Source organism: Pygocentrus nattereri, chromosome 17 (genome assembly GCF_015220715.1).
Source record: "Pygocentrus nattereri isolate fPygNat1 chromosome 17, fPygNat1.pri, whole genome shotgun sequence".
NCBI lineage: Eukaryota > Metazoa > Chordata > Actinopteri > Characiformes > Serrasalmidae > Pygocentrus > Pygocentrus nattereri.
In genome coordinates, this window is record NC_051227.1 from 15,939,655 (window position 1) to 15,962,348 (window position 22,694).

The 22,694-nt window shown below is 40.0% G+C and overlaps 2 protein-coding genes across 2 annotated transcripts in view; one reads left to right on the forward strand and one right to left on the reverse strand.

Moving 5' to 3' along the window:
• Window positions 1-3,802, forward strand: part of tpra (translocated promoter region a, nuclear basket protein) — a 50,362-nt gene extending 46,560 nt beyond the window's left edge. Inside the window, exons 48-51 of the mRNA XM_017704129.2 lie at window positions 734-893; window positions 1,218-1,330; window positions 3,026-3,112; window positions 3,528-3,802. Coding sequence (XP_017559618.2) covers window positions 734-893; window positions 1,218-1,330; window positions 3,026-3,112; window positions 3,528-3,586 — 419 coding nt within the window. The 3' untranslated portion in view covers window positions 3,587-3,802. The remainder of the gene's footprint in view (window positions 1-733; window positions 894-1,217; window positions 1,331-3,025; window positions 3,113-3,527) is intronic.
• Window positions 3,803-3,822: 20 nt separating this feature from the next.
• Window positions 3,823-22,324, reverse strand: prg4a (proteoglycan 4a). Its single transcript, XM_017704131.2, has 15 exons — window positions 22,242-22,324; window positions 21,969-22,048; window positions 20,402-20,518; window positions 19,273-19,386; window positions 17,308-17,361; window positions 16,757-16,852; window positions 15,422-15,499; window positions 14,414-14,554; window positions 12,608-12,940; window positions 11,366-11,452; window positions 11,130-11,269; window positions 9,215-9,371; window positions 7,555-7,659; window positions 5,790-5,918; window positions 3,823-3,964 (listed from the first exon to the last, which is right to left on the reverse strand). Exons 2-15 carry the CDS (start codon window positions 22,042-22,044, stop codon window positions 3,846-3,848), a joined length of 1,746 nt encoding a protein of 581 aa, XP_017559620.2. The 5' UTR covers window positions 22,045-22,048; window positions 22,242-22,324; the 3' UTR covers window positions 3,823-3,845.
• Window positions 22,325-22,694: the final 370 nt, after the last annotated feature.

The window sequence follows — 22,694 nt, forward strand, 5'->3', positions numbered from 1 at the left end:
GGACCCCCATGGATCCTCACAGAGCAGGTACATCATTCTCAGCACTGCAGTAACACTGACATCATGGTGGTGGTGTGTTGGTGTGTGTTGTGCTGGTCTAAGTGGATCAGACAGAGTGGACAGTGAGTGGGCACAGTGTTTACAAACTCCAGCAGCACTGCTATTAGACACTCCTACCTTGTCCGTCCACCTTGTAGATGTAAAATCAGAGACGACAGCTCATCTGCTGCTGCACAGTTTGTGTTGGTCATCCTCTAGTCCATCAGTGGTCACAGGACACTGCCCACAGGACGCTGTTGGCTGGATATTTTTGGTTGGTGGACTATTCTCAATCCAGTAGCAACACTGAGGTGTTTAAAATCTCCAGCAGTGCTGCTGTGTCTGATCCACTCAGACCAGCGCAACACACACTAACACGCTACCACCATCAGTGTTACTGCAGTGCTGAGAATGACCCACCACCCAAACTGTACCTGCTCTGTGAGGGTTCATGGGGGTCCTGACCACTGAAGAACAGGGTAAAAGGGGGTAACAAAGTATCAGAGAAACAGATGGACTACAGTCTGTAACTGTAGAACTACAAAGTGCAGCTATACAGTAAGTGGAGCTGATCAAATGCACAATGAGTGTAGAAACAAGGAGGTGGTCAGAATGTTATGCCTGATTGGGGTGTGTGTGTGTGTGTGTGTGTGTGTGACTCAGATTTTATTACATTCAACTTTTTTCTGTAAAGTGACAGTTTTCACGGAGAGCCAGCCTTCTGATGTGTCTGAGCCAGCCTCGCAGTCCGTCCCCATGGTCAGCACCTCCACAGCAGGCCTTACTGTACCGGGTGAGGCTGTTCCTGGAGACGATGGTGATGATGTCTTCATGGCAGAAGCAGAAAGTGAAGGGTGAGGAGCCGCTAGGCTTTAGAACTCACTGTAGACTGTAATGTGCAGTGAGGAATTAAAAATTTTCCCCCTCCCCCTCCTCTTTAAGGTTGTAGTGCTGTACTGTAGTATTGCAGTATGCATGCTTAAAAAGAAGTAATGTTGCAGTGGATGAAATAGAATTTATTAAGGTTATCTAAGTTTCATCCTGCTAATTGGGTGCTACTAAGGTCCTTTCATTGTCTGCTAGGCCTGTTCCTGCTGTGAATTTAATGTGTCTGTGGGTTTTTTTTTTAAAAGTTTATTCTTATTATTATTTTATGTATTTATTTATTTTTTGTGTAGAACCAGTGGAGAGGCGTCGTTGGAGAGCCAAACTGAACTGGAGTCTGCTCAGCCTTCTGATGACGCCAGCCTGCCTTCCACCAGCCAGGAGCCAACCTCCAGCTCTGCTCCAGGTAAAAGCTAGGGATGGTCTAGAATATGCAGTATAGCTTCTCTCAGATGTTTTGCACTCTTAGCTTAGAAACATGAGCTGTCTAAACTCTGTACTGCACTAGCAGGCAGTGAAGAGCCAGCACCGTACATTTTGGTCAGGCTTTCTTGTTTGTTCAGTCCAAAGAAGGAAGCGTAGAGAGACCGTGTGGCTGACTAAGGGCTACTAAACACCATACAAGAAGCTCTGCTCTGACACAGATAGCACTTAGGAAGGATCACAGAAGTGCGTTCATAAACATCAGGCGCTCAAGTTCATTTTACTCTCCACTCATTTGGATTTAATTGGGAAAAATGTTCAACATTGTTTACTGGATTTATCTCTTCATAGCTTTTCAGATTCACTGTTCTTGAACTGAAAGTTATGAGCTGAGAAGTTATGATGTGACTAATGTTAGCGGAGCTGAAACCAGATGCTTGACATCGGTTGATATGACTTGATACATTTCGGGGTGTCATTTTTACATTATTAAATTTATTTTCTTTGTGTCTGCCATTAGATGGCCAGCTTTTGACCATTTTGTTGTTTATTTTGGTTGGTTGAAGGAGGATGTAAGGCAGACATGCACGTTTTGGCATCATTAGGACGGTTCTTAAAGTGATGGTTTGAATAAAGGTTAAACTACGCTTATTGTCACTGATCAGGCATAACCTTATGACCACCTCCTTGTTTCTACACTTGTCCATTTAATCAGCTCCACTTACTGTATAGCTGCACTTTGTAGTTCTACAGTTACAGACTGTAGTCCATCTGTTTCTCTGATACTTTGTTACCCCTTTTTACCCTGTTCTTCAGTGGTCAGGACCCCCTTGGACCCTCACAGAGCGGGTACTATTTGGGTGGTGGATCATTCTCAGCACTGCAGTAACACTGACGTACTGGTGGTGTGTTGGTGTGGGTTGTGCTGGTCTGAGTGTATCAGACAGCCACTCAGCAGTGCTGCTGGAGCTTTTATACACCTCCGTGTCGCTGCTGGTCTGAGAATAGTCCACCAACCAAAAACATCCAGCCAACAGCGTCCTGTGACCACTGATGAAGGGCTACAGGATGACCAACACAAACTGTGCAGCAGCAGATGAGCTATCGTCTGACTTGTCAGTCCACCTTGTAGATGTAAAAGTAGCAAATAATGTCTAATATGTCTAATAGAGTGGACAGTGAGTGGACAGTGTTTAAAAACTCCAGCAGCACTGCTGTGTCTGATCCACTCGCACCAGCGCAACGCACACTGACACACCACCACCTCGTCAGTCTGACTGCAGTGCTGAGATTGATCTACAGCCCAATTAGTACCTGCTCTGTGAGGGTCTATGGGGGTCCTGACCACTGAAGAACAGGGTAAAAGGGGGTAACAAAGTATCAGAGAAACAGATGGACTACAGTCTGTAACTAGAACTACTGAGTGCAGCTATACAGTAAGTGGAGCTGATAAAATGGATTATGAGTGTAGAAATAGAGCGTGGTGATAATGTTATGCCTGATCAGTGAACAAACCTGGACTACAGTGTTACATAGTTACAAATGGTAACAGCCATGCACGAGATGCAGTTTGGAAAATACCATTATTTCATGTTTTTACATTAATTATTTTATTTTTTTTGTGTCTATTTGTTCGTTTAAATGCTTTACCATGAATCTTTCTATACTTCCTTTTCAGACACCAGCAGCAGCAGTCAGCAGCCTAGGCCCACAGAGAGGGTCCTAACGCAGACGCAGCCCCTACGCAGAGGTCTCATCAGGAGAGGTCTTTATCATCTCTCTCACTGTCACTCACATGCACACCAGCAGTCTTTTAGCTCAGCCATCACCTCAGTGAAAGGGTTCAGATCATATATACAAAACACACAAGACGCCTTAATGTGAAAGTTTTTGAGTTTTAATAAACGCAAAGAATGATTGCAGGGAAAAGCGTACAGGTTTGAAAAGAAGCATCACTTCGGGTCAGTTATTCAAAAATCTCTCTCTCTCTCTCTCTCTCTCTCTCTCTCTCTCTCTCTCTCTCTCTCTCTCTCTCTCTCTCTCTCTCTCTCTCTCTCTCTCTCTCTCTCTCTCTCTCTCTCTCTCTCTCTCTCTCTCTCTCTCTCTCTCTCTCTCTCTCTCTCTCTCTCTCTCTCTCTCTCTCTCTCTCTCTCTCTCTCTCTCTCTCTCTCTCTCTGCAGGGATGGGCTTTCCTCGGGGAGGACATGGGCGAGGCCTAAACAGAGGCACTCCCTTCTGATCATGTCGCTCACCATTACAGCTGTTTTAAATCCTTCTCTCTGCACTCAGTCATCGGAGACCACCGGTGTTTTGACTAAGTTTTTGCCAGTAGTCTGCCCTTGGTGTGTGTTGTACCATGCTGATGAATTTATTTTTGCTATTTTATACTAATTTGTGAATAATGACCCTGAAGCTGTTCAGTGTTTTTGCTAATAAATGGTGACTTGCAGCTGGATGGGTAGCTCGTGCATGTCTTCAGTCCCTTATGGGCAGGTCAATTAAGGACAGTTGAGCCAGTTTCTGATGTCGTTCTGCTGGGCAGGAGGTTTGGCAGGAGGTTTGGCAGGAGATGCCAGAGTGGGGAACTCTCCACTGAACTTGATGTTGAAGAATTTAGCTGTAAAACAGACAAAGATGTAGAAATATGTTACTGTGAATTCTCAAAACTGCAGGTCAGAGATCAGTAGCTTTCTCTGTTTATCTGTCAGCAGTAGTTGGTTGTCTTTAATGGAGAAACAAAGCCAGTTTGGACCAGTTAATGTGATCTAATTTGAGTTAAAGCCCTCTAAGACTACGTTCACATTACCAGGCTGAAGTGGCACAGGTCTTTTTTTTTTTTTTTTTAATTTATTTATTTTTGTCGTCCTAATGTGACTCAGATCTGGTGTTTTCAGGGCTGTGTGGACACAAATCTGATCTCTTCAAATCTGACCTGAGCCACTTTCATGTGTGGTCCTAGAGCCTATAGGATTTGTGGTCATGTGACCTTAATGTGACCCTCAGATCGGAATTCATGTGCTTTTATTCCACAACGCGTGCGGCATCCTTCAGCGTTACCATGGCAACAACATCGAACAGAAGTTAAAGCCTGTAAACGATGAAAAGGCAGGTTGTGGCTTTTTTGGGCTTGTTTCTAGTTGCTTATTTGTGCTCGCTGCTAGTCTGTCCTGTTCCTCGATCCATCCACGGCCCTGTTCCCTCCTCCACCTCCCCACCCAAATCAAAATGAATCACAATTGCACCATTAATGGTCCCTTAACAATACACTTCCTTTAGCTAGTTTAACGGTTTACAGCATTTTTGAAAAGTTTTGTTTATGGAAAGCAAAAAAATAGACCTGGTGCTCATTTCTCTCGCAAGTTCTGACAACAGTGAGTGTGTTTACATGCACTTAATAATCCGATAACTGCAGAAAATCAGATGTAGTAATCTAATGCCTTTACATGCACTTGAGTGATCAGACAATGGGGAAACTCCAGGTCTACATGAGTCAGACAGTAATCAGATTTCTGCTTTACAACCAGCCAATAAGCTTGCAGAAGACGTGACGTAAATGTAACGTAAAACTTTTACGTAAAACCTTTTTGTATTTGCTTTCAGTGCTGACCTAGAAGTGTTTGGCTGCCATCTCGTGGCATCACGCCCTCATCATCGCTTGCTTATGTCTGGTACAATCTCTGTTCTCGTGTGTTCGAAAAATCTCTATCTCGCACATGATCAGACTGAGAAATCTGAAAGAAATCAGACCAAGAGTTCACATGTGCTGAGAAATCTGATTACTGAGCTAAAATCCAGCCTCTTTATCTGATTTCTTAATCGGATTTCTAGATCAGAGTATGGCATTTACATGACCATTCAAGTATAATTTTTTTTAAATAATAAAACTGCAGGAATCTGATTTATGATCGGATTATTGAGGGCGTGTAAATGCACTCACTGATTTAGAGATGGGGTGAGTGGAGTCCTTGGACTTGCCTTGAAGTCATTGCAACCTCTGTAGTCCCCTTTTTAAACCCCCCAAAAGTAGACCAAGCAGTAAACTTCTTTTCTTAGTATACTACTTTAAAATGCTTCACACTTCAGAACCATAAAATTAGACTTGCTGGGTTTTGTGTTACAAACCACTCCATCTTATACATGACTAATGCAGCTTCACACTGCTATTTAGCTAGCCAGCATGCTGAAGGCTACATGGCTATCCACAGCAAAACACTTATGTTGACAGCCAGATAAAGCAAATGGCAAACTTCTCAAAAACACAATGTATTGTATTTTAAAGTTTATCTCGCCGACAAGCTCATTAAGGCAGAGGCCAGTGTGTTCTGAGCAGTGAGGTGGGCGTGGGCATGTTAAATAGTCTGGACTTTTGAAAAAAGGTACCCTGGTTCACCTGGAATGAAATTCTCAGCTTTGGCTTGTTTAGTGGGTGAAGCTGGACTTACGCCAGGAGAAGATGAAGTATTCGTACCCGTCGGGCTTCCTCGGGTTGGGCGCAGACAGAGCGGAGGTGACTGGGGTGGGAAACTTTTTCCAGTTCAGGTTAATGTTGATCTCTGCAGACAGGCGGATCTCTGGGGTTTGAAGGCCATGAACAACAATTAGTGAATTCAAATGTACACTGGCCCATTATATTACATCTTAATGAGAATTAAAGTGGTGTTTCCCAGGTCCAGCTTTAGCTTAAGCCTTAATTTTTGGTTTTAAACTTTTGACACTCACAGGTAAGTAACAAAATCACCTTGTGGCTGGTCTTCTGGGGTATAGCATATTGCTGCTGTTGGAACAAAACCTTGTATTTTTTTTTTTTTTTTTTTTTTTTTTTTTTTTTTTTTTTTGAGTTTTTGTCATAATTTGAAGAAGCATGTTGTCCTTTATATTGTGTGTACATTTAATGAGGACTAGACCAAAAGAAACGGCCCAAAATTACTTGGAACAATGTCTGGCTCCATTGAATTACATTTAAAGTAGTGTTTTTTTTGTTTTTTGTTTTTTTTCCTGTAAAGTTATCATTTCAGAGATGAGGTTTTCTTCTGACAACACATCAGAACACTGAAAAAAAAATGTTAAAAAAATATATATATATGGTTATTGTGTTGATTGGTCTAGAACATATATTTTTCAAGGCATTATTGTCCACAACATAGTCAGCTCCAGCTCCTTTGCACATCCTTTGGTGTGTAAAGTCTGACCTGGCAAGCATTCACTTTTAGTAAATATGGAATATTAGCTTTTTTGTTGATTCAGAGTAACTTAAGCCTTAATGATGCAACACTATTGACATTGTAAGACTTCCACATCTTAAAAACCGTGGTTCTTTGTTTCTTTGCATGGTTAAATGTTTCTTCAATTTGAAGGAGAATATGCTGTAGGTTCTGTTATTGTTGCTATGTCAAGCTTCTGAAACCCTTTTGGAGTTATACGGAACAATTTTCAACAGAACCATGTACAGTGCATTCTCTAGCAACCTGAAGAACTCTCTTAGGCAAAGAACCCTTTAATTTAGCTACGTTCACATTACCAGGCTGAAGTGAGACGCATCTGATTTTCTGCCCTAATGTGACTCAGTTCTGATATTTTCAGGACTGTGTGGACACGCATCTGATCTTTCCAAATCTGACCTGAGTCACTTTCATATGTGGTCCTGTAATCAGATACAATTCCACTGAGCATGACAATCATTCAGCGTTACCATGGCAGCAACGCTGAACAGACATTAAAGCCTGTAAACGGTGGAAAAGCAGCTCATCCCACTTTTTTCTCCTTCGTCTGGCTCTAATAATGAAGCTGAGAGCTGATCAGAGTTAATGATCTCAGCGAAGCTCGTTCTGCTCGTTAGTTTGTGCTGATGATGCAGTGATTCGGTCACGTGACGTTACTGAGCAGGATGAGCTCATGAGGGTCATTTCAGGACGCCGGTTCATCACATTAATGACTGATTTGAGTCACTTACCTAAACTAGTGTGAACCATCGGATTTGAGGAACAAGGCTTGTAATGTGAACATAGCTTTTAAGTGTTCAAGGTTTTGTATAGAACCTTTTTTTTTTTTTTTTTTTAAACTGCAGAACCCTTGAACAAGCATCTGTTTGTGTACGCTTCATCCATATCCACATCACCAGCCCTCAGTGCTCAGGGTACTGAGCTGCTTTAGAAGGGCTCATAATAGAAAATGTACATTAGCATTCAAAGCAAGTCCTCCATGCCGTACCTGCTTGGCGAGCGCGGCGGATCTTGGAAACAGAATTTTTCATTTTCTTTCCAGTGCAGGTTGGGCCGCTTCCAGCCGGGTATGAAAACTTCTGCATTGTATCACCTAGAGAACAGACTATGATTAAAACTGTACCAGTAAACCTGTCAAATGTTCTCTGCTATGATTACAGAACAGTAAATGGGTGGTAAGTCAGCTTGTTTTAGCCAATTATAATTCAGTACTAAAGCAAAGTGAAGATAACCCACCTTCACTGTTCCAGTGAGCCCATCAACACGTATTAATGATGTACAGATAAATGTGTCACGATTGGCCCCTCCCAGTCTTGTCCATGTGCGTTTTTGTTTTGGTTTTTCTACTCCGGCCCCCTTGTTTTGTGTCTCCGCCCATGATTGTCTCCACCTGTTTTCCACCTGTCCCTCGTTTACCCTTTGTTATTTAAGCCCTATGTTTGCTGGTCTTTGTATCGGTCTCTGTTGGTCTTTGTTTGAATCTGTTTGCTGTGTTAATTCTGTCCTATTCTGGTTTATGTCCTGTCTGCCCCGCGATCTCTCCATATTGGCTCTATGACCCTGGACTGTCTTGACCCTGATTTTGGATTTGCCCTCAATAAGTCGCTTACCTCCGTATATGCATCCGCTACCTCGCTCGACATTACAAAATGAGCCTCAGTTATTGAATGAAATGGTACTTAACAGACCAGTTATGGTTTACTATTGAAGTTATGGCTTGGCATAAGAGGCGAACAATATGGCAAAAATATATCAAGATACTTTGAGGAAGTTGAATTCAGATTCGTTGACCAACTGTTTTCGAATTAGACCTCCGCATTTAACCCATCCGTGCAGTGAAACACCCGCATACATGCACATTAGTGAACACACACAAGTGTGCAGTGAGCACACTTGCCCAGAGCGATGGGCAGCCCTATCCATGGTACCCAGGGAGCAGTTGGGATTAGGTATCTTGCTCATGGGCACTTCAGTCACGTACTGTCAGCCAAGGGGATTAAACCGATGCCCTTCCGGTCACAATGCTGGTTCCCTAACCTCCAGCCCATGACTGCCCCCAACAACACCCGATATGATATTTCACAATATTTATTTTTTCCAGACATCTGATCAGTTAGATCAAAGAAGAACCAGTAGTGCTACATTAAAAAAAAATACTATCAAAAACTGTGAATACCATGATTTTTATTCAATGGCTGTGTCTGAAATGTAGTGAACACTGCCTATGAGTAGAGTATTCTGAGGCAGAAACGCAGCTAGTAATGTCCAGATCTAATGCTTGTATGAAACGCCTGCTGAGGTTCTTCCATTCGGCCGTTGTTTGTTTGATTGCCTTGAATGCCTCAATCCTGTGTGCATCATGATGTGGTTAGAAAAAGCAGAAAACAAAGGCACTGACCTATTAGACAGCGGAGGTGGCAGGGCTTCGAGGCAGCTGCCTTCCCTTTGGATTCTGCATGCTGTGTTGCACTAAATTCAGTTAAAGGTACTAATTTTGCTCTCTCAATAATGAAAGAAGTGCCGACAAGTTCTGACAGTATCGACAATCCGTTCAGAACAGCATATCGTATTGTAACATGATTTATCACAATAGTGATGTATATCGTCAGCCCTTACCACTAATATGATCCATCCTTCAATGTCTTTACCTTTCTTGAAGAAGTAAATGGCCTCAGGCCTCTTGCGGGTGGCAGGCACAGACAGAGCAGCACTGATTTCTCCAGAAAGCCCGTCAAAGTCCTGAGACAGAGACCTGGGGTAGCCTGGCTCCATCACGCCATTCTCAAAAACCCAGTAATTGTCACCCTGAGGAGAGAGGAGTTACCAGCTGAGGACCGGGGGGATACGACAGTGCTGCTCTCATTATGATAAATTACATCGCTGTGTTCTTTTCTGAGTGCGCCATGTGGATCAGATTGGTAGCTGATTGGATCCCTCCTGTTCTGCATTAGTTTATTGTGAAAAACAAATTCAATTACAACATGATTATGAAAACAAAACAAAACCAAAAAAGGAAGCCAAACCTAATATCTTGACATTGTATCAAGATAATGTGAGTATCGAGGTTTTATTTTTTCCATATTACCCACCTGTAACTGAGGCTATACAATTCTAAAGTCATTTTGTGTTATACAACAGCTAGTTACGGCCACCCAAGCTGATTGGTTGAGAAGGTTCTAACTGTGCTGTTATTTCACCATAACATCAGGTCTTTTTCACAAATACTGTATCACTCCGCTGAGATGCGGATGCTAAGCAACGACTTTGACAGCTGTAGGAGACGCTCAAGCCATTTGAAAGTTTTTACTTCTTACTTTGGGCACAAACAGAAAACGGACACGTTTAAGATCACATTTGACCGACAGCCGATTTGGTCAGACTCTGAAGATGAGACGACACTAAATTCCCAAACTGTCGTCACCACTGAGCAGCTTTTCAGTCGGCAGCTGTAACAGAAGAACTAAGCTAAAGCTAAACAACCTGGAATCAGCCAGAAATGAACCCAATACCATTCACCAAACTAAACGGGCTGTAAGAAGCTTTACAGACTGGCTGGAACAAAACAACATTAATACTGATCTGGAAAAAACTGACCGAACTGAGCTGAACCTGATATTGGGTCAGTTTTATGGCTCAGTCTGATCTTCAAAAGGCGAGGCTTACAGCAGACTGAGCAGCGAGTGGGCGGAGCTCGTTACTCTGACATAACAACAAGCTGCTTGTTAATGAACTATAATTTGGAGGAAGGAACTGAACATGTGTTATCACCAATAACATCACAGCTGTAATGATCTAAGGCAACCAAATCACAGCCGTGATGTTATTCGCAATAACACACTCCCTCTCTGGTTCTGCTGCTTAACTAAATCATCTTTAATTCTGAGAACACTTTGAGAACTTCATTTTATTTACATGGAACAACATCGCTGACAAGGAAAGAAAAGTGAAAAACCAATAATAGGTACTGAAATTAGGGATACAGTAAATTTCAGACTACAGTTTTTTGTCTGAAACAGAACAAAACCCAAATAGTACTAATTATATGCCAAAAGCGCCTCTTCTTGGAACTGCCAAAGTTCCAAAGCCACGGCCCCATGCTTTACAAATTAAAAATGTAAAAATCAAAAGAGCGGAGTCACTCTAGAAGTCAGCCTTAGAGGCATTTTGTAAAACTTTTAACTTCACATTTTCATTATTTTGCAGCTTTTAATATTGAATATTATTTAGCAAGCTGTTTAAAATTAAGGTTTATAACATTGTGTTATGATTCAGTAACTAACACAGAACACAACGCAAACTAGTAGTTATTCTTAGATTATAGAAGTGTGTAGTAAAACTTTGGCCACATAAGGAGTTAAATTAGTCCTCTAGTGCTCTCTCTTTCCCAGCATGGGGATTATAACCTTTGAAGCATCGTTAGCATCATTATATAAATTCAAAAATATCAGTAAAGCTATATTTATATGTAAATAAAGAACTCTTTCTTTCCATTTCTAGTTTTTGTCCTGAGTTTTGTTTCTATCATTTTGGTGCATCACTAACTAAAGTATTTAAATCTCAGACCTTGATGATGAAGGTCTTGCCCTGGCAATTGCAGCGGGTGAAGGCTGTATCAATGGGGGAGGGAACGCCCAGTTGTTCTGTGATGTTCTGGGCAGGACTGGCCACTCTGGTCTTAGGGTCCAGCAGCCAGAAGAATTGACCTGAGGAGCAGAGGATATGGATGATGTGAGTTGTAGCAGTGCCGGCCTTGAGGAACATCCTCAGTAAATGAGCTGAGAAGAGATGAAGGGCTTTACCTCTGAAGACGATGATGGAGCCGTTGAACAGTGAGGTCAGAGCGTCGATGGGAAGGCCGTTACAGAGGTCAGGGCTGGAGCTCTCATCTTTTGGTGGTCAGAGGTGATGGGATTAGTGGGATTAATAGACATACAGAGTTTTAAGCTATTACATTTTGTTAGTATTAAATGTTGTTGCTGCCTTATCCTCTGATGCCAGCCATGCTGTTTCTATTTCTAATTTCTGTAAATTATATACAACTGAATAATTATATAAATAGAATAAAATAATAAATATCTATTAAAAATTACATTTGTATATTATATTTATATGAACATTTTATACATTTATTTCTTTCCAATGCAAATGTAGTTACTCTCGTAACTGCCTAACATGCATCTAATTTACAGCTGTTATTGAATAATAACAATAAGCCAAGGTTCAATAATCATAACTGCAGATGTATTATTCTGTAATTATTCTTAAGACTAATAATTCAGTATCTGCTACTAATAATTGAGTATCTGCTATTAACTACTCAGTAATTTCAATGAAATTTTCAGTAACTGCTATAAATGATTGAGTGTCTACTATAAATTATTCAGTAATTTCAATTACATTTTCAGTAACTACTTTAATTATTGAGTATCTACTATTATTAACTGAATTATTCAGTAACTACTAAGAACTAATGAGTACTACTATTAATCTACTGTTAATTATTTGGTAACTACTACAAATGATTGAGTATCAACTACAAATTATTCAGTAATTTCAATGGAATTTTCAGTAACTACTATAAATTATTGAGGATCTACTATTCATTATTTACTCATTTCAATGAATTGTTCTGTAAAGTATTACAAATTATTCAGTATCTACTGTAAATTATTCAGTAATTTTTATTAATTATTTGGTAACTACTATCAATTATTGAGTACTGCAAATTATTGAGTAAATTTAATTATTTGGTAAATGCTATGAATGATTGATTGAGTATCTACTATTAATTATTCAGTAATTTAAATGAATGCTTCAGTAACTACTGTAAATTATTGAGTATCTACTATTAATTATTTAGTCTTTTCAATTAATGATTCAGTAACTACTATAAATGATCAGCGTAGTCTCCATCAGCTCCGTCAGTAGAAAACTCTTGACTACCATCAATGAGGTCATCATATCATATTAGGTTTAAAAATGCAAGAGAATTCCTTTAATAATGAAAAACCTGATCTTAACAGTGAAAGTGCGACTCTTACGAGGTAATCCTGCTGGAATGTTGGCCCCCAGGGCCTGAGTGATATCCGCCAGCGTGCTGGGTCTTCCAGCTCCACCTGCAGGTCCAGCTCCACTGGCAAGTCCGGGTCCATTGGGGAGAAGGCTGGGGGCCCCCCCTGCAGGTCCAGGTCCAGTGGGGAAGAGGCTGTGGGCTCCGCCTGCAGGTCCAGATTCGCTGGGGAGAAGGCTGGGAGACCCACCCGCAGGTCCACCAGCATGTCCACTGATAGAGAGGGACACTTTTATGGGGATCGTGAGCGGTTTCCCTGAAGAAGCTTCAGGCTGAGGTGAACTTGCTGCAGGACCCCCTAATGCTGACACAAGGACAGTCAAGAAATAAGAGACCACCATGTTAAAAGGCCCAGGCTGGAACCAGAGCTACACTGTAAAAATGTCTTTCTAAGGTCAGTGTGCTATAAATACACGTTTATTTTGCTATGATAAATTATAGCTGCGTTCCTGTGATCCAGCTCGGCTGTATTCTGAGACTCCTACGCTGTCCAAGGCACAATAAAATGGTTAAGATGTAAACAAAGTCAGTGATGTGAAATGATTACAGTTCACAGTGGTGGTGATAGGAACCAGACGTCCACCTCTAAAAACTCCCTCACAGGAAGGTATTACATGAAATGGTTATGTTTACGCTGCCCAGTGCCTGAGACACTGTTTTACATATAACAGTTATTAGAGAAATTTTTGGTCTAATATGTATTTGTAAAATCTATTCAAAGTGGGGAGTACATGCAGGGTGTTGTGAGACCCCAAAGAATTTTCAATTTCAGATTTATCACTCATTTTCCATCAACACTGCAAAAAATACTCTCTTAACAAGTGAAACCTTCTAAAATGTAGTCAGTAAATCTAATATCTCTCATTATGAGGCTGTTGTAAGAATATTCTAAGATTATTCCACCTGTTTCTGTACATTTTTACTAGTTTTAAGTGATTTTATCTGGTGAAAGTGTCTGATTCCATTGGCAGATTAGTTCACTTGTTTAGAAAAATAATGAAGATAATTTTGCTCAGTTCATCAAAATGATGCTTAAAACAAGGACCATGATCTGCCAATGAAATTAGACACTTTTATAAGATAAAACTGATTAAAAACAAGTAAAAAATCTAGAAATAAGTTAAATATTCTCACAATATTCTTACAACAGTCTCATAATGAGAAATAATAGCTATACTGACTACATTTAAAATGTTTACACTCATGATTTTGCAGTGAGCATTAGTAGGACATTAAAAAAATGTCTATATTTATGTTGTAGTCATGGTCACCCCTGGTTCTTATCACCACCACTGTAAAGACATCTGAGTCTGTAAGTATGTTTAGAATGAATTTTTCCTGTTGAACTACTATGAATGACTCAATCTCAAAGAGTAAATAGTGCAGGAATTTAGAAAAATTGGTGGAATTTCTCTTTTAAAAGGCCAGTATAATGTAGTAATATATTATGTATCTGTTTAAGGGGGTGTAAACTGAACACAGGGTGATTTGACCAGTTTTGGCAAGGCAGCATTTGATTACAAACCTCCCCCATATTACATCATTCGAATCAACGTTTTGCTCGCTGTCTTTTTAACAGAATGTTTTTCTGTTACACTTTATGTGCCAAAATGAGGACCATTCACAGGACAGTCCTAGAGAGGACCCACCTTTCTCAGCCGCAGCCTAGCTTCCAGAACGTAGCTTGCAAGTGAAAAGGCCCATTAGCCAAAGTAATGCAGCAATAAAATGAGTCATTTTCTGTGAATTTGAGATCTAGGACCATCTTGATCATCACCTGGTGCGTTAGCTGCAGGGTTGGCAGGTAGCACAGTGTAGAGCCCAGGGTTAAGAGGCAGAGGGGCTCCAGTGGGGTCAGCTGGATCTTTGACTATCGGCATTAACTCACTCAGACTGTCCAAAACAGCGGGTCCAGCTCCTGTGGTGAAAAGAAAAGATGCTTTACTCTTAAAACACCCGACTCAGAGCTGTATAGTATCTTTTATTATTTAAAATTTTTATTTATTTAACTTTAGGTTCCTTTTGCCCGGTTATGAGAATATGCTATAAGAACTCTTATTGGTATAGTGTAGGGGGCTTGTTCAGGCAGGGGATTGAACACCAGTCTACAGCATAGAAGGCAGAGGTGTTACCCACTACACTATAATACCATATACCAACCACCAACCAAGATGTAAACAAAGTCATTCAGAGTGGTTTGGTGTGAAATGGTTCACTGTAGAGAAACTTATAGACTCAGATTTCTTTACAGTGCTGGTGATAGGAACCAGGGGTCAACACAAAAGCAGGCAATTATATATGTATTTATATGTAAAGTGGATGATGGTAAAATAGTGATAAATCTGAAAAGTGTGTTTAAAAAATGTTTTATGCCAAAACCACATCTTAAAACTTTTATGAGGGAGCTTATAGAGGTGGACGTCTGGTTCCTATCACCACCACTGTGAACAATTCATTGTCTCTAAAACAGAGCATTTCACACCAAACCACTCTCAATGACCTTGTTTATGTCTTAATGAATTAATTATGCAGAAAGTTTGACCAATATGTGGAATTTCCCTTTAAGTGCTTTCTACAATGATTGTGTTCTTTTATTTTCTTAATATTTCACTTATTATTGCTCATTATTTTGTTTACCATTTCTTTTTTCCCGTCTATGCGCAGCACTCATTTATAAAAAAAAGTTGTACTGATAAACTTACTGCATGTCTCTAGAAGAAGGGAAAGTGCAGAAATGTGCAGCCTGTTGCATGCTACTCTGCTGCCCACTGCAGCCCAAACTTACCACGTCTTAAAACCCCTGGACCGCTCTCAGTTGGGGATGGTGTTGACCCGACCTGAGCGTCAGCGTAGTCTGAAAACACTGAAGAGAAACAAACATCTTTCCACTCACTTTCTGTCAGTCAAGAAGATTTTGTCTCCATTATGAACAAATAAAACTATTAGTATTGGCGCAATTAATACAGGGAAAGTCAAAAATCAATGTTTTGCAGTCAGATAAACAGGAAAACAGGTGAAAATATGCAATATGTTGTCATACAGAAAGCTTGATCACATTAACGTAATCATTTTTAAAAGCTGGAGCTTTGGACAAGATCTTAACCCATATCAGACTTTCCAATCTGATTCTATCTTTATTTTACTTTTATTAACTTTCCCATCTGCGTTAGCACTTCCATACAGTCATATGCAAAAGTTTTGGGTTTTGTTGATCTTCTAAGTGAAGGTAAGTGAACACATCCTCTACAGTAGTGGTCTTTAACTAAAATTCGATAAGGTCCAGTTAAGGAAAATATCCTCAAGCAAAGTCTGGAACATCATAATATCTAACTTGCACTATGATTCAGTGCCATATACTGTTTACTGAAGTAGCCTAGTAGGAATATCAACATCTGATACAGTCAGCAACTAAATATCAAATCAAATAAAATACATTTCAGTGATATTTCAATAATATTTATTGTCAGTTTTCTCTTTTTAGAGTCATGTCATGTGAAATAACTTCCCTCTGACTCACTTTCTTCTCTGACTGCTGTGTCTCTCCTCGTCCCTCCCAGCGTGGCACCACTCACTCGAGTCTCAGTGCTCATCGTAATGCACAGATCTGATTGGCTGAGTAGCATCATATGTGATATTTACAACACATGTGATTGGCCTGTGAGCCTCCTGGGCCACTAAAGCTACCGTAAAGGCTAGAAAAGCTAAGCTGATTAAAACAGGACCACCCCATCAAAACTAAATAATTATCCTTAGTTTATTAGTTATGGACCCAGGCCCGCATAGGACAGTGTCTGGTTCCTGAACCATGGACTGACTATTAGTGACCTCTGCTCTACAGTGAACGCACTTCTTCACATTTTAACATAAAATTATTGTTTATTTACTGAATTTAACATAATGGAGGAAAATGAAGAAGAAAATGTGGCTTGTTTTATTTGTTGTGTTACACAAATAAATAGAAATATGGCACAAGAATCGTAAAGGATAAGTAAGCAGAGAGGAGCTACCTGTCTTACTTTACCATAGATTACCTATCCATTACCTATGTCTGTCCATTCTAAATGACCTGTGCGGTCAGTCAGTGACCCTGTCGGGCTGTATCGGCCCTCGGCTCTCGTACCTCTGCTCATCTCCTCACTCTCGCTGTCTGACGGCTTCTTGGGAGCTTTCAGAGGCTGCATATCTGGTTTCTCCTGTGGTTTGATCTTGGGTCGCCCTAAAGACAATTCAGCAATGATATTCTAGTCAATATTCAAAAAAACACAACACACACACACACACACACATATATATATATATATATATATATATATATATATATATATATATATATATATATATATATATATATATATATATATATATATAAAAGTTTAGAATCTTGAAAAATGTAAAAATAAATAAATAAATAAAATTCTTAATTTCATGCAAAAATGTCAAATTTTATTTTTTTTGTAAATTGTTATGCTAATAATATAATCTGTAGTGGAAAAAAATGATTGCGATCACTGATTTAGAAAGAGGTGTAAATAGATGCACTTTCATTTGTCTAAGACTTTTGGACACCCCCCCCCCCACATCCCCGTGTCTATTGCTGAAGCAGAAGTCCCTCAGATCACTGCAGATCTGGACACATTAATGTTTGGGTGAATTATTACATTTATACAGCACCTGTTGGCTTGGACTCCTTAGCACTCTTGGCTGCTAGTGCTCTGTCAGTGGCGTCTAAAATAGAACAGTTAATAATACATGTTAACACGGACTGCAGAAATGAAGTTCAAGGAATATGTTTGCAACAAATATAAATACATACACTCTTATACAATTTAGCCTAGCCTTTTTCTGCACGAGCGGAATGAAAATCAACTTGCACCTTTTTTATGAATATGATCAAATAAAAATATTTTCCACCTATAACTGCTATCAGATGAACTAGGGCGCTGTGTGAAATATTTTGACGCTGTATTGAGCTGCTAGTGAGCAATGTGGGTTGAGAGGGGAGGGGTGAGACCCTCCCGCTGTGAAAACTGTTCACACCTCTCCACAAAGACGGCTGTGCTCAGATAAAATGAATGACTGCAGCTTTCTACATATCAAACAGTGGCTGTGTTTACGTGCTAAAATTTTTGCCAAGCTGATTGAATACAATCGGATTACAGATCAAGACTGAGGTGTTTATGCTCACTCTACTCAACACTCTGATGGAAATTCTTCGTTTACACGTTCACTCCAAGTAATCAGATGCAAGATGATGCGCATGCGTGGAGTAGCGCTTAGTGTAGATGTTACCATGACAGCAAACACCACGAGAGGTCCAGTCAGAGTGAGATGAGCAGCAGTGAGCAGTGCTTGTGTTTTTAATTAAAATGATGTCGGAAGGAAAACGTTCTTCACACCTCACACCGAAGGCCAAGAGGAAGACATCGTGTTCTAAGAAACATAAGATGGACGTCTGTCCCACCACCATCTTTTAAAGATCAGAGCATAAACTTCGTCTCCTCTGCAGACCAGTTTCTGCTCCACCATGCTGAACAGTACAAACTCTCACTATGACGTGATGCACATGCAGAACAGACTTAAACTTTCCGATAGGGAATGTAATCAGATACAAATGTAATCCGATACACTGATATTATTCTTCTATTTAATGGATTATTTACAGGATTACAGGATAGAAATTGTTTTCCGAATGGCCTCAATTGGACTAGACTATTCTGCTTGAGGTGTTAAATGGACATGCTACCTGCATGTCTAAATGAACACACACTTGCCTCCAAAACAGACACAAGTACAGACCAAAGACCTTGTTTATGGATAACAATACAATCAAATACTGTTGATTTTCTTGGTGAAAGTAAGGAAACGTCACTTCTGCCCGATATCACCTTATTAACACATGGGAATGAGATCCTAATGCGTGGCCATGAATTAGTAAGGCCTGGGAATGAGATGATTAAGTCATGGCCACGACTTAGTAAAATGTGGGAACAAGATTGCGGCTTACTAAGTCGTGGCCACGACTTAATCATCTCATTCCCAGACCTTACTAAGTCATGGCCACGCATTAGGATCTCGTTCCCATATGTTAATAAGGTGTGACCACGCATTATTTTTATTTCTACAGGATGTCACCAGCGGGGCTCCATAAAGGGTTCTTCAGACTGATGGAGAATGTGCTGTAGATGGTTCTATATAGAACCTTGTTGAAAATGGTCATAATTGGCACCATTAACATTCAAAGGACCTTTTGAATGGTTAAAAGGTTTGTTGCATGGTGAAAGGGTTTCTCTAGAGTGACTGAGAATGTTTTATAGATGGTTCTATAAGGAACCTTTTTTGAAAAGGGTTGTATATAGCACCAAAAAGGGTTCTGCCATTGTTGAGATGTCAGGCTTGTTACAATAAAAGAACCCTTTTCAAAAAAGGTTCGATACAGCACATTCTCCATCAATCTGAAGAACCCTATCACCATGCAAAGAACATTTTAACCATGCAAACGGTTCTTTGAATGTTTATGGTGCTATATAGAGCCACTGAACCATGAGGAGACCGTTGAAGAACCATCATTTTTAAGTATGCAGGCTAGTCCGTTGCTCAGCATGGACAATATTTGTTAGTGCGTTTGAGATGTTGTACCGCATTGTTGGAGGTAGTCGGAGCAGCAGGTGTTGTAGAGAGTGCAGTCCAGGTCGCACTCGCACTCCTTCCCCCTCAGAAAGGCCTCCCCACACCGACCCCTGCATGATCCACCTGTCAATCAGCAGCACACAGTAAGGTGTGGCTGGAACCACCCAACATCCCTCACAACATGCAGACAGATGACAAAAATACTGTATATATAAATCACATGAAAATATATAAAATCAGATGCCAACCAATCAGCTCTCAGTAGCAGTAATGCTAACCAATCAGCACTCAGTAGCAGTAATGCCAACCAATCAGCTCTCAGTAGCAGTAATGCCAACCAATCAGCACTCAGTAGCAGTAATGCCAACCAATCAGCACTCAGTAGCAGTAATGCCAACCAATCAGCACTCAGTAGCAGTAATGCCAACCAATCATCACTCAGTAGCAGTAATGCTAACCAATCAGCACTCAGTAGCAGTAGCGCTAATATCCTACTGTTTAAAACTATTTTGCAATACTGTTTTCTTAGATTTTTTAATGAAATACATCCTTTTACTCTCCAAAATTAAAGGAATAACCTGCATAAATTCATAGAAACAGGAAAATTGCTTTGAAAATTGCCTTTCAGCCCCATCATACAATCCCATATTTTAGGTATAAAGTAAAAATAGGAAGTGGCCAGGCTCCCTTTAAACTGGTTCTATGGGTGTTAATGTCTCAGCTCACCTCCAGCAGTACAGGAGACCCAGTCAGCGTTCTCAATAAGGAAACTAACAGGAACCCAAACAAGCAGGATCTCACAAAGGCACATATGTTTGTAGTCCTAAAACCATTTTAAACATACTTGATGTAAGAGGGATGCAGTCAGACCACTGGACTACACAGATGGTTCTTTGCATGGTTAAATGGCCCTTCTTATTGGACACTGTTCTTCAAAGAACATTTTAAAATTGCTCTGTATAGCACCAAAAGGGTTCATATTGTTACAAGTTATAGAACCTTTTTGTTTGGTACTGTATTCAGCCTTTCTTGCTCAGAGTGTAGATGTTAAGAGTCTTCAGCAGTTATCAAGCAGCGAGGCCATAACCACGGTGAGAGAGACTGTTTTATGAAGTGAGTGAGTGTCGATCGGCCTTACGGGAAGTGCAGACGTCCTCATAGTCCTTGCAGCATTCGTCGTGAGTGATGCAGTCGTTGTCACAGTTACACAGCTGACCCCGGCTGAAGGGCTCTCCACATCGCCCCCTGCAGCTCGCTGCGCGGCAACATAACACAACTCTGGATCAATTGTACATCTCTGAGCGGGAATTGACTAAACTCTTAATGCACTGTGTTGGCTGAGTCAGTACGAAACCATGAAAAGTTTACTTTTCAAAATGTTTTAATACAAATGAGAATGTACTCTTTGCCCTCCTGACCATATGAAAGACCAAGCAGGTCTATTTAGAGGAAACAATATCACGCCTGTGAATATTTAAAGCAGTCACATTGCTACATGTTCAGAAGTACTTATGGCATTTTGTTCAAACATATATGGAAATATGATATATGGCAATATATGGAACTCCAATATATGACATATATTACCATATTTGGATTTCCTGTATATTCAACTTATTGCTGTTGTCAGGCGAAAACCTTGTATCTCCAAAAATGGTAACTTTACAGGAGAAAGAAAAAACATACTCTACTTTTAATGTAAGTCAATGGAACCAGACGTCTTTCTAAGTCATTTTGGGCTGTTTCTTTGGGTCCACTCATCATTACACAACGTAAACAACAACAGGTATTTTCAAATTAAGTCAAGAAACGATAAAATGACAAAAATGGACATATAAGGTTTTGTTCTGAAAGCAGTGATCCATTAGTCACATATAGACATATATTTGACAGACATGCCAACTTATTTGAAACAGGCTATTTTCAAATATATGACATATATTTGTAATCATATATGAATATATATGTGTGTGTGTGTGTGTGTGCGCATGTAACACATTTAACAATATACTTTACAGGAGAAGGAAAAAACCTACTTTACTTTTAATGTAAGTCAATAGAACTAGATGTCTTTCCAAGTCATTTTGGGCTGTTTCTTTTGGTCCATTCATCCTGACATTTACACACAATGTGAAGGGCAACAGGCATTTTCAAATAATGTCAATAATACAGACTCCTGGGCCTGCAATATAATTATTTTTAGTTTTGGCTGGTCAGAGTCCTGATTTAAATCCTATAGAGAATATTTTGTCTCACAATAAACACAAACAAGCTTGATAATGTTTTTCAACTTTCTACAGCTGGCGATCCCGAGTGTACAAGATTATCTGCAAATTTGCACACTTCAACATGTAAAGAAATCAAAAGAGAAAATGATATGATGTTACTCTATCTGTGTTGTGTTGTTAAGACCATTAAAAGCTTAATCCTTTGCCATTTTGGGCTTGGCCTATGTATTTACAATTTACAATAACTGAACATTTAAAGTTGATATTAGTGGTTATTATTTGGACAAAGTTTAAATTTAGGACCAGAGATACATTGAGGAATAGCACAAGGGTTAAACGCAAGGCCAGACCTAGGGCTATGGTTAGGAAAATGGTTTAATGTAGGCCCAAAATTAGGGTTGGGATTAAGTTTTAGATTGATTTTAAAGACTAAGGTTTTTTTTAATGGAAAAAGGAAAATCTGTAAAAGTGCCTGACCTTGAGCAGCACAGAGGGGCAGGAGAACACAGGTCACCAGTAAGAGAGAGGAAATCAGGGAAGATCCAGCCATCATAGTGCTCTCAGAGGAGAATGACCAAAAACAGACTGAGTGAGACAAGAGGCTCTCAGGGTTATGCACATTTCCATTTAATATAATATAATATAATAATGAACACTAAAACATTACAGTTTAAAAATAAAGGTAAAATTAATAAAGATACAACCTATAGAACATAAAACCCAAAGACCCAGTAGAGCAGGGCAGCTTACCTACAGTCCGGTCAGAGGTCGAGTTGGTTTGTCTGGCTGCAGCTTGTCTCTTATATACCCTCGAGCAGCTGGATTTCTCCTGTGGACCAGAGCATTGGGTAATTAACCACTGCAGCCCAATTAAACCACAATGATGCAAAAGACTGACCTCCTACACACGTCCACACACTGTGGCCTGTTACTGTATTACTGTCTTCATAGGGACCTGCAACTGAACAATGAATTAATACTGAAAAAAGTGCTGCACTGAATTGGCTTGTTTTTAAATGTGCACATCATTTCCACACGAATAAACTTCATCTATATCACATCAACATCATTTTGTCCTTCCGTTTACTCACTTTTAACTGTATGACCTGGTTTAGTACATATTATAATCAAGTAAACTGAACGCATGACTTTCTCAGTGAGGTTATTAAAGCCTAAGAGTCTGTATGTTTTATTTCTCACTGT

Coding starts and splice junctions, on each gene's coding strand:
- prg4a (XM_017704131.2), bottom strand. CDS start 22,044: ATGATGGCTGGATCTTCCCTGATTTCCTCTCTCTTACTGGTGACCTGT. Junction 17,362..19,272: donor CGACTACCTCCAACAATGCG/GTACAACATCTC, acceptor GTTCTATTTTAG/ACGCCACTGACAGAGCACTA. Junction 11,270..11,365: donor CTCCATCATCGTCTTCAGAG/GTAAAGCCCTTC, acceptor TCTGCTCCTCAG/GTCAATTCTTCTGGCTGCTG.